The 17,096-nt window shown below is 42.8% G+C and overlaps 1 protein-coding gene across 1 annotated transcript in view; it reads left to right on the top strand.

Annotated features, from left to right (window-relative positions):
* MCM3AP (minichromosome maintenance complex component 3 associated protein) overlaps positions 1–17,096 on the top strand; it is a 56,646-nt gene that overhangs the window by 25,765 nt on the left and 13,785 nt on the right. The window contains exons 4-14 of the mRNA XM_063429426.1: positions 8,288–8,366; positions 8,485–8,635; positions 8,726–8,919; positions 10,024–10,163; positions 10,783–10,980; positions 12,052–12,320; positions 12,517–12,679; positions 13,564–13,724; positions 13,817–14,049; positions 15,783–15,952; positions 16,062–16,162. Of these exons, the coding sequence (XP_063285496.1) occupies positions 8,288–8,366; positions 8,485–8,635; positions 8,726–8,919; positions 10,024–10,163; positions 10,783–10,980; positions 12,052–12,320; positions 12,517–12,679; positions 13,564–13,724; positions 13,817–14,049; positions 15,783–15,952; positions 16,062–16,162 (1,859 nt within the window). The remainder of the gene's footprint in view (positions 1–8,287; positions 8,367–8,484; positions 8,636–8,725; positions 8,920–10,023; positions 10,164–10,782; positions 10,981–12,051; positions 12,321–12,516; positions 12,680–13,563; positions 13,725–13,816; positions 14,050–15,782; positions 15,953–16,061; positions 16,163–17,096) is intronic.

Genomic DNA, 17,096 nt, shown 5'->3' with positions numbered 1-17,096 from the left:
GGGGGGGGGGGGGGGGGGATATGTCATTGTGTGGTGGTCCGGTGGCATGGAAAGTACAGTGGGGCCCTGCAGAAAGCGCTTACTTACCTTCCCAGCAGCTCCATTCAGCTCCCTGTGTAAATCTCGCAGCCAGCGTGCCGCGCAGAGCCTTGCCGTGGAAACCTGTGGCAGCGCTCTGACAGCCGTGGGACTTGCGAGATTTACACAGGGGAGCTGAAGGGAGCTGCTGGGAAGGTAAGTAAGAGCTTGCTGCGGGCCCCCCCCCCCCCCCCCCCCCCCCAGGACCGCCGGGCTTGTAATGGGCCCAGCGGTCCTGGTATGTATTATTGGCATCTTTATTGGCCGATACCGATATTGCCGAAAATACCGAATATTGGCAGATATCGGCCAGACCGATAATCGGTCGATCCCTAGAGTGTGTGTGTGTGTGTGTATATATATATATATATATATATGTATATGTATATGTGTGTGTATAAATGTATGTATGTATGTGTGTGTGTGTGTATATGTGTGTGGCGAAACCGACCTCGCCACGTGTCCTTGGAGGGGGCTGCTTGCCTGCCTCTTGCCTTTGGACTATGGACCAGACTTTATGGGAATGTGATACCCCAGATAGCTATACCATGGAGCCTATTCATATAATGAAAGACTTTAGCTCCATGGCAATTGTACTGTGTGAGTAGGATCTGCGCGCTATTCGGTAGTTTTGTGTGTGCAGATCCCAGCTATCTGGGGATGGGTGAAATGTCTGTGTGTTATGTGTAAATGAGACTTTATGTATTTTTTTTTTATAAATTCTTTATTTTTGGTATGCAGGTGAGTACAAAGCAGGAGCAAAACGCCACAACAGCGTACATAGATGTAAGCACGATAAACCGTGGCAGGAGTATATGCATATTATTGTTATTTTCGTCAGAGACAGGCTTAACATATCAGTTATATTTAATTACATAAGCTAGACTATGTTTCATTGAAGATCATACAATCAAAGATAAAATAATGCACGAGCTTTGGCGCAGCCAGGACAACATAGCATTCAATTGACAGTTGTAGACTACGTCCTGTCTAAGGCTTCGCTCCTGAGCAATGAAATTATACAAATAACAATAACTAAACCAGACAAACTTAACAGTGGTATAGCTAGTACTCAGCGTATATTGGAGTTCAAATCTACTATATACAATAAACTTTTTCAACACATCGCCTGGTTGGATGTACTGTGTTAGCCTAAAACGGACTTCACATGTGTGAGTAATGGTAAATGTGGGCCCCCCCCGGGGTGCTTGTCATCCCGATCTAGTGGGTTCTTATCACCTGTTCATGTGCTAGGGGCCTAATAAGTGCAGGCTGAAGTATAATGTAAGAAATACTGGTGTCTTAATAAGCACATGCTGGGGATTTAGTATGAATAGCCTTGTGTATCCTCATGTGGATGGTGCTTATGAGGTTAGTATGGGCCCAGTATAACAGGGTAGGTACAGGCCTTGTATTTAAATACCTGTTGCGGTTGTGGGTGCCCGTGCATTCGTGGTGTGTCAATGGACACGAGTCGGCGTCATTAAACAACTAAAACTAGACACCAGGTGAGGTACATAAAATAAGGATAAAGATAAAAAAATAAAGATAAAAAATAAAATAAAAAAAAAAGGGGAACATGCAAGTTTTTGCTGTTGGGCTGCGTTGAGTGTTCTCGCTGTTATAAGTCATTTGCGTTCGTTGATTAGTGGGCTTGGCTTGTGCCCGGTAAGCGGTGAAAAGCAGGAGAGCGTCCCGGTTAAATTCCCACCTTATGTTGCGGCTGCTGTGTGCGGACCTGCGGGAGGGTGTCGCGGCACAAAGATCTGTGCCCTGACCGCATGCTTCCCCAGACTGCTTGTGGTTCCAGCCGGTGGTTCCGCAGCGTCCAATGCCTGTAGTGGTAGTCTAAAGTCCTCCAGTGCCTTTGTGGCTTCTTGTACGTTCCGCACCACCAACGGGCCGTTGGCGCCCTCTATGTATAGGGCTCGGCTCGGGCCCCAGCGGTATTTAATCTTTTTCTGCAGCAGGAAGAACGTGAGCTGTTTGAGAGATCTTCTCCAGTTCAGCGTTCCATTGGAGAGGTCTGCGTAAAATGACAATGGCGAGTCCTCAAACATGTAGGCCGGCTGACCCTTGGTGGCCTCTAGGACGGCCCTCTTGTCCCTCATGTTTTGGAATCGGAGAACAATGTCCCCTGTGGCTGCTGGTGGTGCCGTAGGTGGACGTGGTATACGGAAGATGTCTTCCAGCAGGATGGATTTTGCCACTTTCGGTGTGAGGAGCGCGGTGAGTAGCCGCCTGGTATAGTGCGGGAGCTCGGCCTCCGGTATAGAGTCCGGGGCCCCTCTCAGTTTTATGTTGAGTTGCCGTCGCTTGTCTTCTTGTGCAGCTATTTGTTGGTCATGAAGGGATGTTTGTTGCTGCAGATCGCGGATTGCTGCTTGTAACTCCCCTATCTGGCGCGTATGATCGCTAGCAGTATTTTCCACTTGTCCAAGCCGAGTTGAGAGGCCTTTCAGGTCGTCTCGTATCGTGGCCACTTCTGCTGATATTTTGCTATGATGGACAGCCATGAGCTCTGTAATAGCCTCCATAGACACCGGCGTGGGAGCTGATGCGGGTACACGTGGCCTGACAGGCGGCGGAGGGGCTTTGGTCGGCATAAAGCTCTCCTCTCCTTCATCTGATGTGCCCTCCGAGAAGTCGGAGCATCCCCCGTGCAAGGACGCCATTGATGCTCCGGATGCCTCCCGGGCCTGCTTCCACATATCCCCAATGTTCATGCCCAGATGGGGTTTGTCCGGTTTCTGTTTTTTGGCTTTTCTGCCCATGAGGGTCGGGTAAGTCGTGGGGTACTCTGGGGGGTGGTTGGAATGTAGTCGGGGGGTCTTTTACCGCAATTGATCAGGTTTGAGGTCGGGAGCTCTGCGGCCATGCGACTGTCGTCGTCCGTTGCTAGACCGGAAGCCGAGACTTTATGTATTTTAAAGTGTTTTATGTTGTTTTGCAACCATGTGGTTAATGGAGTCTGCCTTTAGTCCTGGGTAATTGGATTACTTCTCCAATTAACTCCAGGGCAGAAGGGAGGAAACCAGGGTGCATTGTGGGGATGTTTTTCTGCCAGCCAGAAAGGAACAAAAGATACTTTTAGTAACTTTTGAACCCCTGGTCGGATTCATGCCATTTTTTAATATGTTGTTCCCCTGAATGGATTGATTGTGGATATGTATTTTTATGTGAATGTGATGTATGGTTTTAAAGTTATGAAAGTTGTGTAAAAGTATATTTTACACTGTATGCATAATGGGATTATGTGTCACACTAAGGGGAGGGGATGTGTGGGAGGTAACATCTATGTCATTGGTTCTTTTATGCCTCCCCCTGGGTGTGGCCTGTATGTGTGAGTTGGAAATAAAAGCCAGGCTGGATGAGCCAGTCCAGAGTTCCTGTTTTAACCTCAAAGTGATGTGTCGTCTCATTATTGGGGGAAGGATTTATTGTATGCTGTTCCAGTTGACTGCTAGGGGTACAAGCCTATTCGTATGGTTCCTATTCAATGGTCTACAGCATTCATACGCTTGGGAGAATTTAAAGGTTTCTTGGATTCGGTGATTATGGTGTCTGCCAGAGTGCTTGGAGTCCTCAGGAAGCACTAGGAGCATCCATTAACGGAGGTACTCAGTCGGGGTGCCAGGTGATCCGTTACATTGGTGGCAAGCGGTGGGATGGCGTCCTAGTGCGAGGTAAAGCAGCTCAGAGACACTGTTTGGATTTACAAATTGAGGGCAACGCTAGCAGTCGTGCAGCGCCCCTGGGAGCAGACAAGTATGGAAGGTTCTGGCTCTGGAGATGATTGGCTGGCCGAGGTGAGGCAGCGAGTGGCCGAGTATGGGGATGATATACCCATGGAGACACGCCGGGTGATCTGGAACCAGGTCATGGCTGAGCGAAACACAAGGCTGGACCGAGAATTCCGGTTGGCAAAAGAGAGGAAGTATGCTCAGCAGCAGGAGCGGTACAGCAGCCGAGTAGAGGCTGCATCCGAGGAGGTTAGCCATCTTTCCCTGAGGCGGCGGGAGGAACCCGAAGTGGGGGTCCTCATAGACTGGTCCTGTGAGGAACCACAACAGGCAGGTAGAGATGGGACCAAGGTCTCTCCACCGGGCCCTTACTCACAAATGTTGCGGGGCCTCACGGATTGGTCCTGGGAAGACCCACAGATGGCAGGTGGAGATGGGACTGCGGTCTCTCTACCGGCCCTACAGGGGTGTTGGGCAGTCGGCCCAGATCCCCAGCGGCAGTGTGCGTTACAGGGAGCTGAAGGTGCCGTTCTTGCTCCCCAGCGGCAGTCTACGGTGCAGGGAGAGGAGCCTGTTATCCCCTCTCCCCAGCGGCTGAAGGTGTGTAAGGGAGAGGAGTTTGTTATTCCCTCTCCCCAGCGGCAGCGCAGCTCACCAAGGGGAGACAGTAAGCCCCTCACCAGCGCAGATGGGACCGTGGTCTCTGCGCCCTGCCTACAGGGAGTACAGAGGGTCAGCCCTGCTCCCCAGCGGCTGAAAGTGTGTAAGAGAGAGGAGTTTGTTACCCCCTCTCCCCAGCGGCAGCTTAGCACACCAAGGGGAGACAGTAAGCCCCACACCAGCGCAGATGGGACCGTGGTCTCTGCGCCCAAGTTACAGGGAGCTGAAGGGGCCGTCCTCCCTCCCCAGCGGCAGTGTGATTTGTTGGGGATTGGGAGCCCAGTCTCCATTCCCCAGCGGCAGAGTATCCAGCAGGGAATGGAGAGCCCAGCCCCCTTTTCCCCACAGCAGGACTCTGTGCTTGGAGGAGAGACAGTCGGTCTCCCTCCGCAGAGACGGGAAGTATGTATGGGAGAGGAGATTGTTACCACCTCTCCCCAGCAGCGGATCATTAATGTACAGGGAATAGAGAGCCCAGTCTCCATTCCCCAGCGGCAGAGTGTTCTAATGGGAGAGGAGCTGGTTACCACCTCTCCCCAGCGGCAGCTTAATTTACCAGGGGGAGACTGTAAGCCCCACACCTGTGCAGATGGGACAGTGGTCTCTGCACTTCCAGCACAGGGGGTAGGGACGGTCGGTCCTGCCCCCCCACGACAGGGCTGTTTAGCCAAAGGGGAGACAGTCTGTCTCCAGCAGCAGAGCTGTGTAACTAAAGGGGAGACAGTCGGTCTCCAGCAGCAGAGCTGTGTAACTCAAGGGGAGACAGTCGGTCTTCAGCAGCAGAGCGGTGTAACTCAAGGGGAGACAGTCGGTCTCCAGCAGCAGAGCGGTGTATTTAAAGGGGAGACAGTCAGTCTCCAGCAACCAGGCTCCAACCAGACTACTCCCGTGGTAGTGCGGGCACCAGGACAGAGTACCGCTGGTCTCTGCCCCCTCAGCAACCCACCAAGGCAGCCTACCAGTCCCCCACACAGACGTGGTAAGGCACCTGGACATGGACCAGATTCTCCCTTACCCAGGTGTAGTAACCGTTTATTGTGGGTGGGCTGTACTGCTGTTTCTGTTTTGTGGGTGGGCTGCTGGACTAACCAGGGCACTGACCGGCAGGAGGTCAGATACCCTGTTAGTCTATTTGGAAAAGGGGAGAAGTGTGGCGAAACCGACCTCGCCACGTGTCCTTGGAGGGGGCTGCTTGCCTGCCTCTTGCCTTTGGACTATGGACCAGACTTTATGGGAATGTGATACCCCAGATAGCTATACCATGGAGCCTATTCATATAATGAAAGACTTTAGCTCCATGGCAATTGTACTGTGTGAGTAGGATCTGCGCGCTATTCGGTAGTTTTGTGTGTGCAGATCCCAGCTATCTGGGGATGGGTGAAATGTCTGTGTGTTATGTGTAAATGAGACTTTATGTATTTTAAAGTGTTTTATGTTGTTTTGCAACCATGTGGTTAATGGAGTCTGCCTTTAGTCCTGGGTAATTGGATTACTTCTCCAATTAACTCCAGGGCAGAAGGGAGGAAACCAGGGTGCATTGTGGGGATGTTTTTCTGCCAGCCAGAAAGGAACAAAAGATACTTTTAGTAACTTTTGAACCCCTGGTCGGATTCATGCCATTTTTTAATATGTTGTTCCCCTGAATGGATTGATTGTGGATATGTATTTTTATGTGAATGTGATGTATGGTTTTAAAGTTATGAAAGTTGTGTAAAAGTATATTTTACACTGTATGCATAATGGGATTATGTGTCACACTAAGGGGAGGGGATGTGTGGGAGGTAACATCTATGTCATTGGTTCTTTTATGCCTCCCCCTGGGTGTGGCCTGTATGTGTGAGTTGGAAATAAAAGCCAGGCTGGATGAGCCAGTCCAGAGTTCCTGTTTTAACCTCAAAGTGATGTGTCGTCTCATTATTGGGGGAAGGATTTATTGTATGCTGTTCCAGTTGACTGCTAGGGGTACAAGCCTATTCGTATGGTTCCTATTCAATGGTCTACAGCATTCATACGCTTGGGAGAATTTAAAGGTTTCTTGGATTCGGTGATTATGGTGTCTGCCAGAGTGCTTGGAGTCCTCAGGAAGCACTAGGAGCATCCATTAACGGAGGTACTCAGTCGGGGTGCCAGGTGATCCGTTACAATGTGTGTGTATAAATGTATGTATGTATATATGTATATATGTATATGTGTGTATAAATGTATGTGTGTATGTGTGTGTATATATGTGTGTGTGTGTGTGTGTGTATATATGTGTGTGTGTATATATATGTATATGTGTATATATATACATATATACACATATACATATATATATATATATATACACATATATACATATATATATATATATATATATATATATATATATATACATACACACATATATATATATATATATATATGTATGTGTGTGTGTGTATATATATATATATATATTTATTATGTTATGTTTAGCTTGACTCTCCTGTCATGTTTTGGACATCTCACATAGCTAATTGTATATATGCATAATGGTAATATGTATGCTATGGGAACAAAATAGCTTTTAAGAGGCTCTGGAAAATGAATACTTAATTGATACTCTAATCACCAGAACAACTGTAGCCTAATCCAGTTGTTCTGGTGAGTAAAGTCAGTCTATGCATGCTTTTTAATGTAAACATTGTCTTTTCAGAGAAAAACACAGTGTTTATATGACAGCCAAGGGATATTTCCACTGGCCACTCCTCGGACGGCAACTAAAGGTGCTTCCTTGGTCAGTGCTGCACAGTGTGCAGACCTGACGTTTAGTGTCTCCATGCTCTGCCGACCACCTAAACTGTGGTTTTAGAACTGTAGTGTCAGGAATACAAATTTATGTTCCTGACATAATAGTGCCCCTTTATACTACTAAGGTGAAGTGATTTTTGTATATCTCCAGAACACTGAGATAGCAGTAGTATAGTCAACCTTCGGCACTCCTAGATGTTATGGATTACATCTTCCTTGATCCTTTGCCAGCAATATGGCTGTAAGAGCATTATGGGAGATGTAGTCCACAACATCTGGAGTGCCGAAAGTTGCCTACACCTGCCCTAAAACATGCTTCAACTTTATTTCTTATTTATTTTTAATTGGAGTTAGTTTTTTAAAGGGGCACTGTGACTTTCCATGATTTATAACTGAGCACCACCTTAGCTTCCTGTAAATCTTTGTTATGAACTTTGCTTTTCGCAACTGTCTGTCAACAAAACAGTGGGTAAGATATATCAAAGTGTTGTGTTCTGAAAAGTGGTGTGAAAAGAGAAGAGTCGACAATGGAATGTGCCTGCTTGTTGCACTAGTTTCAATAATACAGAATAAATCCAAACTCTTGTTCTTGTGCGGCAAGATTTTTAAGGCTGATTCTTCACAAAAATCCCAAAATATAAAAAAAGGTTTAAGACAGGTCAGAAACGGCCAGTAACAGAATTTGAGACAACTGTAGTTGAGGGTTCATTATATTATTTTGTGGGTTGCTTTCAGCTGTGCTTCTCTTTTTCTCATTTTAAGTGACATGGGTTTGTAGATTCATTCTGCAATAGTCTGCCCCTAGTGATGCATTTATTGTCTGTACACCTGTACAGTGGTAGCAAGTTGGTTAATTCTGCGCTGTTATGGAAAGAGGGTAATTCTTGTCTCAAATTATCCCTTTTTTACATTGAATGTGGTTGGTGCTTTTTACCAGTGTTATTATTTTTTTGCATAGCTTCTGCACTGCTTTGCCTTTTCTATTATGTTATATTATAAAAAGATTGCACAATTTATTTTGTCACATTTTGCAGACATCTGCAGTTCATGCCAAGAAAATGGGAGTAAAGCTGCATAAGGATGTAACCATATTTTGGCATCGGAAGAAAAACAGTGAGTGTTAAAAATGATTGAAACTGTTAACTATTGATCCTCACGAGGAAATAATGATTTGGCTTGTGAATGAAATAATGACAATTCGAATATTTTTATTTTTGTTTTATTTTTTAAGGTCCGAATAAAAAGGAATCTTCGTCCTCTAAGAATACAAGTCTTGAAGACGAAATGGAAGGTCAACAGAGCGAGGAAGAAAGCCCTTTGCTGACATCACCTATGAGCAGATCCACATTCCAAAACCTAACTGCTAGCAGAGGATCTAAAGGGTGAGTGTTAGTTTAATTTTACAAGATAGTTTGTTGGAAAAGATGCAAGTATGATGTGTTCCACATATTCACTTGACATTGTTTCTATAGATCGCCAAACAAAATGTCTATGGTCTCAAAAACTCTTCAATTTGACACTGAGAGCTCTGACCTCCAGGCGTCGACTCCTGATACTACAGCAGCATCGCTGCTACCTATGCTCTCACATCTTGTGGGGACTGTGGCAGAAACATCAGAAGAGAAGTATCGACTGCTGGACCAAAGAGACAGAATCTTGAGACAGGGTGGGTATTTGGTTATTAGTCCCTTCCGTCTTCCTCTGAGCTGGAATGTGCTCATGAATGGACATGATTTATGTGAGAGTAACTTGTAGAATGAGTTGCTGCAAAATGATGTGTCATTACAAGAATGTTTAGTTTTCTTATTCTGCCTTCCACTGATCATTCAACAATGTGCATGGTTTAAATTAGTTTATAGTGCTGCAGTCCTAAAAGTTGCTCCAACCACCATGACCACTTCTGCGTTTTCAAGTGGTCATGGTGGTAGGAGTCTGTATGTGTCGTGTTTCTACAGAGTGATCTGCACTTTTGTGCCGGGGTTTAATTGCACCCTGGAACTCTATTTCAGATTGCCTAATGTCAGTTCTGTGCAAGAAAATATGTCTGTCGTCTGCATGCACTGCCTGTTGGCGACATATGTTATCACCTTCTACACTTGCAGGCAGCACTTAAAAAAAACCCTCTTTTCTGCATCTCCTTCACATGCATTTCACTAACGGCTCTCTCTCCATGCAACCGACCTGCCCTTCACTTATAATACACTATCAGCTCTCTCTCTCTCTGTGTAGCCGCCTTCCCCTTTACTTATGTTACATTTATCAGCCCTCTCTCTGAACAGCCATCCCTCCCACCTACCCTTTAGAACATTGACACCATGAGCCCTGCCTCCATGCAGCCCTCCCCACTCCCCTTCCCTTACATTAGACTCAGGGACCCCTGAAGGATAACACATTGACGACATAAGGCGTGGAACAAATTGGGTAGAACTTGGCCCAGTGTTGGTTTCAGGGTAAGTAGTAACCTTTTTTACAGGTTTTTGTATAATAAATGAAGGGGGACCAAGTGACAAGTACCCAATCGGGAATAAAAAAAAGGGTTGGCATAACCCTTTAATAATTGTAAGTTTGGTTTGCTTTATTTGTACTTTAAAATTCTTCTGTAATGTTGTATTCACATTTTTTTGTCTCTGTAAATATAAAACGATGCAAAGTGAAAGTACCTGAATTGATGAGGGAGGTTTATACTAACGTTAATTCCCTTTTACTTGCATGGTTTGTTGTCCCACATTTTTTATTCCTGCCTTTCTTTCTCACTTCTCTGTTTTTGCAGCCCGAGTGAAACGAACAGAACTAGATCAGGCTAAGGTATTTGTGGGAACATGTCCTGATATGTGTCCAGAGAAAGAACGATACATGAGGGACACGCGACAGCAGCTCAGCATCTATGAATATTTTCCAGGAACTGACAAGGTATTGTATCTGTGTGATGCCAGACAGGGACATTGCTTTTTAAACTACTTGTCTTGCTACATTGGAGAGTTAGTGTGACACTTTCACAGTGGAACCACAAAAGGGATAAAGATTGTTTCTGGTATTGCAGCTGCTTAGAGCCTGACCTCCGTAATGGTTGTATCCTGAGAATGGGACAATGGAATTTGAGACATTCCATATTTTTTGCAGCACAAGCGCTCAAATGTCATCAGCAGATATCTGCAGATCTTCTGTATTGCTCAAATCTCTCGTATTAGAAGCCTTTGCTGCTGCAGAAAATAATCACATTACAAAACTAAAAAAATCCTCATTTTAGAACAAAAACTACTTGGGATGATAGTAGCAGGAATTACTATATTAAAGCAAAATTTTCCATTTGTAACTTTTGATTTTAGTGTTTGTCTTTTTATTTTGGGTCTGTTTTATGTAACTGTGTATGTTAATGTGTATATGTACAGGTTCAGTTTTTTTTTTTTTTTTTTTTTAAATCCTCAAATGCTGATAAAAATGAGTATGATTGAGTTGACAATACCTGTTTACAGAAACTACTGTTTTGATCTGAAGGATTTCGATTAGACGTTTTTTCTTTCATTCCTAGCTCGATCATGCAGCTACTATCAAAGAGTATAGTCGTTCCTCTGCTGATCAGGAGGAACCTCTGCCTCATGAGCTACGCCCAGCACATGTTCTTAATATGACTATGGATTACCTGGTGACTCAGATTATGGATCAAGGAGAGGACAATTACCGGGAATGGTATGACTTTGTTTGGAACCGGACCCGTGGGATCAGAAAGGTGAGCGCACTAGGTGACCTAAATAATTCAGGCATCATTTTAAAAAATATCTCTAGAAAGTAAAGCAGGCTTTAACCCCTTAAGGACACATGACATGTGTGACATGTCCTGATTCCCTTTTATTCCAGAAGTTTGGTCCTTAAGGGGTTAAAGTGGATATGTCATATTTTAAATATTGTTTAAATATTTTTGGATCTCAATTAATTAATCTAGCTAATATGCTTGTTTTAAATATTTGTATTTAATTAATTTATTTTAATTGTGCCCACTCTGAGATCAGTTGTCAGCTAGGCCTTTATAACAAGTTTTATTAAAGTATACATTAACATTTATTCCTATCTCATGTAAGACACCAATTCCCAGACGCATTTCATTGAAGTGTATGTGGACCTAACTTTATATGTGACTTGAGAAATTATGAGAAATGATCAGATTTAGATACATAGAAGGAAAAGATGTTGATGACTTCCTAAACATTGTAATGTGTATGATTCCTTTGTAACTTGTTTTAAATTAAATTAGAGTTTCCTTTTGACATTCATTTTCTGTATATCTTGGCAGAGTGTAATACAATGTAAACAGTGAAAAATATACCTGTTATGATCACCTTTATTTATTAAATAATTAAACCTTCTGTTAGATTAAAGCTGCTGCAACTGTTATTTTATTTTCTTAGCAGTCAGTGGTTGGTTCTTTTTTTTTTTTTTCTCCCATGCTTCAGAACAATTTTTATGCACACTACCTGGTTCAGGAACACCCCTCTTGGGTGGGTTGTTGAAAATCAGAAATTATTTGTCATAAAGAAAGTTTTGAAGCACAACCTAAAAAAGTATAAAAAAATGAAACCCAAATGTTTTACATCTAGCATGCTGAAAATATTTGATACTTGTTATTAAATGTAAAAGTTCAGGAGAATTCGTCTTGAAACCCTTAAATGTTCAGGATATTATAATCATGTGATATTATCGCTTTTTTTATAGTCCGTTCTTAAAATGTGAGTGATTTGTCCAGATGGAAAGGGTGTGTGTAGCACAGCTGATAATTCCAATGAATGCTTTTTGTCTCATGAAGGACATTACCCAGCAGCATTTATGTGATCTGACGACTGTAACTCTGATGGAGAAGTGCATGCGTTTCCACATACACTGTGCCTACCAACTGTGTGAGGAGCCCATATCCTCATTTGATCCAAAGATCAACAATGAAAACATGACAAAATGTTTGCAGAGCTTAAAGGAGATGTACCAGGACCTAGAGAATCGTGGGATATCCTGCCCTTGTGAGCCAGAGTTCAGAGGTTACAGTGTCCTGCTTAGCCTAAATAAGGGAGACATTCTCAGGTAGGTAAATTAGTCACATCAATGGGGAAAAAGTTTTACACGCCTTCATTGAGACAAGTAAAATCTTCCACACAAGTATTGTTTATATGTTTTTATTTTTTGTGCTCCACCAACCCTCATTTTCTTTCTCTTATTTTTTTCTACTCTGCCTCCTCCATTAGTACTTTTAACACTTCCTCCATTGTTTGTTCCTTAGGGAGGTGCAGCAGTTTCAGCCTGTTGTCCGTAATTCTGCAGACGTGAAATTCGCAGTCCAAGTGTTTGCCGCATTGAACAGTACAAACTTTGTCCGTTTCTTTAAGCTAGTTCAGTCGGCATCTTATCTGAGCAGTTGCATCTTGCACGGTTACTTCAACCAGGTAAGAAGTAGATTGAATTACTTAATGAATGTAAGGGATCGGGTACTCTGAAAAATCACACCTTGCTTTAAATTTTCTTTTATCACCTACAAGTTGCAGTTTCATGTTGTTATAAATATTGGAAAGGTGAGTCAACTGTCCATAACGTCATTTCAGGGTTAACGCCAGAGGTGGCTTAGATGATGCTATGTCCCATTATGCTTTGCCAGCCTTAAAGGGACACTCCAGGCACCCAGACCACTTCTGCCCATTGGAGTGGTCTGGGTGCCAACTCCCATCACCCTTAACCCTGCAAGTGTAATTATTGCAGTTGTTTATAAACTGAAATAATTACCTTGCAGGGTTAAGTCCTCCTCTAGTGGCTCTCTATCAGACAGCTACTAGAGGGACTTACGGCTTCTTAAAACACAAAAGTGTTTTAAACGACGCCGGACATCCTCACGCTTCGCATGAGGACCTCCAGCGTTGCGGGAATTCCCATCGGAAAGCATTGAATAATGCTTTCCTATGGGGAGGTCTAATGTGCGCACACGACCATTGCCAGCTGACGTCGGAAGGAGAGGAGTGTGGGTGTAGCCTGACCAAGGGACATCGGCACTGGATTCAGGTAAGTAACTGAAGGGGTTTTAACCCCTTCAGCAACATGGGTTTTTTTTTCCTGGCACTGGAGAGTCCCTTTAAGGCCGTTGTTAAACAGCAGTTGGGATGAGGATGGTGGTCTACATTTTGTCAGCACCTGCTTTATGTAATTTCCAAGAAGCTGACTGGTTGCTCTTAGCTTATTTTATGTACAAATATTTTTTAAGGAAAAAGTGCCGTCCTATTTACAGAGCTATGGCCAAGTGTTGTACTTTGTATGGAAAACCTGTGTGTTTTCTTTGCAGATTCGGCGAGAGGGATTGCGGGCCCTTAATGTTGCATATACTCCAAGCATCCAGAGACCCACTTCTTTCCCCATGGAGAACATAATGCGTTTGCTCTTTTTCCACGACACTCAAGAGGCAGCGGAGTTCCTCAGTTTATATGGCCTGAGTTTGTTTGACGGGTGAGCTAGCAAGTATTTGGAGTGCAAATCTTAAAAGTAGGACCATGAAAGCCTTCTGTCTTTTAATGCTAAAATTAACTCTTTTAATAAAGGTACGTGGAGCTAAACCGTTTGGCATTTGCTGAACCAGAGATTCCACCTAATCCTAAGAAGTGTTTGTTTATCAACAACAAGTGTAACGTTTCAGTGGGAGAAATAGTGAATGGTGCACCTCTAGCACCATACTTCATTCATCACCCCGTATGCAGCTTTGATGCTCAGAATAAGTTTACAGGTGGAATCAGCGTTGTGGATCAGGAAAGAAGAGTTTGCCAAGAGACAGCTGGTAAGAGAAGCATTCTCTTATTTTCCTCTCCTTTTAAACAATTTTCATGCTTATTTTGGAACACTATCTGTCTCTACCACCATAGGATAAGCATGCAGAATTTGTACGCTTCAGTTTTTAGAGTTTATATTTAGAGTTTTTACTCTATGCCAATGTATCTTGAAGCCTGTATATTTGCAGAACTGCCTTTCATGGAATTCCATGATATGACATGCTGCTATCTGCAGTTTTGTATGTTAAATTTCTTCAACATAAAGGGTGACCCTTCACATTCATTGCACGTTTGCCTACATACATTTTAACTTATCTGATAATTGTGTTTTTCTTTTTTAGTATTTAGTAATTACATCATATAGAAGGGGTGTTTACATTTGGGCAGATTTTCTCTTCAGCCAATAGGCAAACCTCATATGAAACTTTGTTACTCCCCTTCCTCTGCCTTAGCTAGACAGTTTGATTCCTAAACACCTTCTCCCCCTTCCCCCTCTAGATTAGATTAAATTGTAGAAATTGAAGATTTTCTTTTATTCAAGCACTTGATTGTAGATGGGCTTTAGGCTTTGTGTCCACCAATCCCTTCTATGTGAACTGTGCTATATGCAGGAAAGGATGGTTTGGGCTACAGATCTTTACAGAACCCTGCCTTGTCCTTCAAGGCTAAATATGGATTCTTCCACAATTATCTTGGTGGAGATGTAAAGTTTATTTTCCTTGGCACCTTCTAGGTTAGTAATTTTTAGTTGTATCATAGTCTGACTCTCTTCTGGATATGTGTTGCATTATATGCATGGGGACCCATGTATTCAGCAGCATTTGACACTATTCCCTCAAGGTTGATAATATTTGTCTGGTTTATTTGGTTATGGGCATTTTAATATTGGCAGCTGTAGCATTTCTGTTGTTAAAGGAGAATGGTCACCCTATTAAAAGGGTTTGCAGCATTTACTGGGGTTAATAATGCTGCCTCAAAGAAAAAAGTACTTCCCTCCACTGCATTTCCACGTTGTGGCAACATCCCTGTCCCATGATTCTTTAGGCACGCATTTACACTCTGGCACCAGGTAGGTGAAGTCTGGTCTAAGCTCACTGAACACACCTCTCTACCAGCCGCGTTAGATTGAGAACAGAGTTTGACTCGGTTGTGACTGGGGAAAGCACCTCTAGCCGCTGTCAGGAAAAGAGCCTTGAGAAATGTGTTTAACCCTGCAATGAAAATATTGCCTACAAAACGGTAATGTTTTACACTGCATGGTTCAAATAGCAGGGGTACTGCACACGGACCACTTCATTGAGATGAATTAATCGAGGTGCCTTTTGTGTCCCTTTAAGCTGTTTAAGCTGTTGAGTGAAACAGAGAAAACAGAGGTTGTGCAACGATGTAACTTTTGCTATAATTCTGCTGGATGCCATTTCTTGTATAGACATCTGAACTTTGTACCCTCTTTTTGGGCTCCTTGTCCTTTCTGTAATTGGAAATTCAATTGCAAACTGTAAGGGTCCCACCATGGCCTGCCTCCACATTCAGATGAAAATCAGAATTAATACATATTGATAAATTGATTTAATCTTTGTAGAAAGAGTCTGCAAAGTTCCACCCCTTCCACATATGTTTTTATTGCCATTTTCTTCTTTGTTTCTTCTCCATATATCTCCATAGATCATAATAATATTTTATGGTTAAACATAAATGTAAATTTTTGAGTTTTTGTGTTTTTTTGGTGCACAATTTTCAGAAACAAATGTAGAAGTCAAAACTGCTGAGGCTGAAGAGGTTGCAATCAAACGTACAGTTGTATTTCAATCAACCCCTGTGGAACCAACCGTTCCTACCCAGACTGTATTCAAGCCCATCTTTCCACCTGAACGGATGCCATCTCCACCTAAACCTATTTACAGTGACCAGGTATGTGTATCACGATTGCGTGTGGACATGTTATCATGTAACATGTGGAAAACAACTAATAAAAAGTCCTCATCTGTGACTTATGTTGTTGTTACATATTTATTTGCAGGATATTGCTCCCATGCTTGAGGAACTTGTTGAAGATGTACTCAAAGAATACAGTATGGAGCTCACTAAAGCGGGAGTTTCATATGTTTCTTTTGCCACGAGGTAAAGATAAAATGTTTTCACCACCTCACTTTCTATGTTATCTAATGCATAACCATTCACTTTAGTCCCTGTGTTACTATGTTTGTCTTATTTTGTTGCTCTTTTGGAAGTTTGCATGGTTTCATTGTATCTAATGGCACATGCTACTATAAGTAATTTGCCAAATTACTTACTGCGCACTTTAACTTTATTTTCCAATAATTCTCAATCAGTCATACTAGCTAAACTGATACAACCCAAAAATATTCTGAAAACACAGATCAGGATTTCTGTAACTGTGATTTATGTTGGTTAAAAATACTTTCTTTGTTTTGTTTTTTTGTAAAACAACTATTTAGGTATTCTAGAGATATTGGGAGGCACAATCACTGTAATTTCAATCTGACACTTTAAGTTGGCATCAAGCCTATTTGAGAAAAAACAACCATAGTATATAAATATTATATAATTTTTTAATAAGATCTATATCAGATGAAAGCAGATGACGATAAAGTACTGAAATAAAACTTTGATATCTGTGTATTAACAAATGTCATCTTGACCTGAAGTAGGTATAACCTACAGAATGGATCTCAAATATAGTATAATACAATTGTTTCTTAATTACACTGTACCTTCAAACAGCTTGCTATTGTGTGAAAAAATAGACCGCTTTAGTGCTTGAACAGACTGCTACACGTTCATACATAGTGGAATTGTCAGTTCCAAGGATTTTCCAAATTATGTTTGCTTATCGTGTGGGTTTCTGAAAATTAAGCTTAAATGTAGAAATCAATGCTGCTGTATATCCCTCTATCCAGGAGCTGGGCATCTCCATCTTTGTCTCCATCATAAATGTTGACCTTTTATACCATTAAATATAGTTTGTGCAAACGAAGAAGAGGAAACAATGTCCATGTTCTCCTCACTTGCAGTGTATACTCTTGCTGCGCCT

The sequence above is a fragment of the Pelobates fuscus genome, chromosome 8, assembly GCF_036172605.1.
Source record: "Pelobates fuscus isolate aPelFus1 chromosome 8, aPelFus1.pri, whole genome shotgun sequence".
Taxonomy (NCBI): domain Eukaryota; kingdom Metazoa; phylum Chordata; class Amphibia; order Anura; family Pelobatidae; genus Pelobates; species Pelobates fuscus.
Note: the sequence above shows the minus strand (reverse complement) of the source record. Positions and strands in the feature narration are given on the sequence as shown.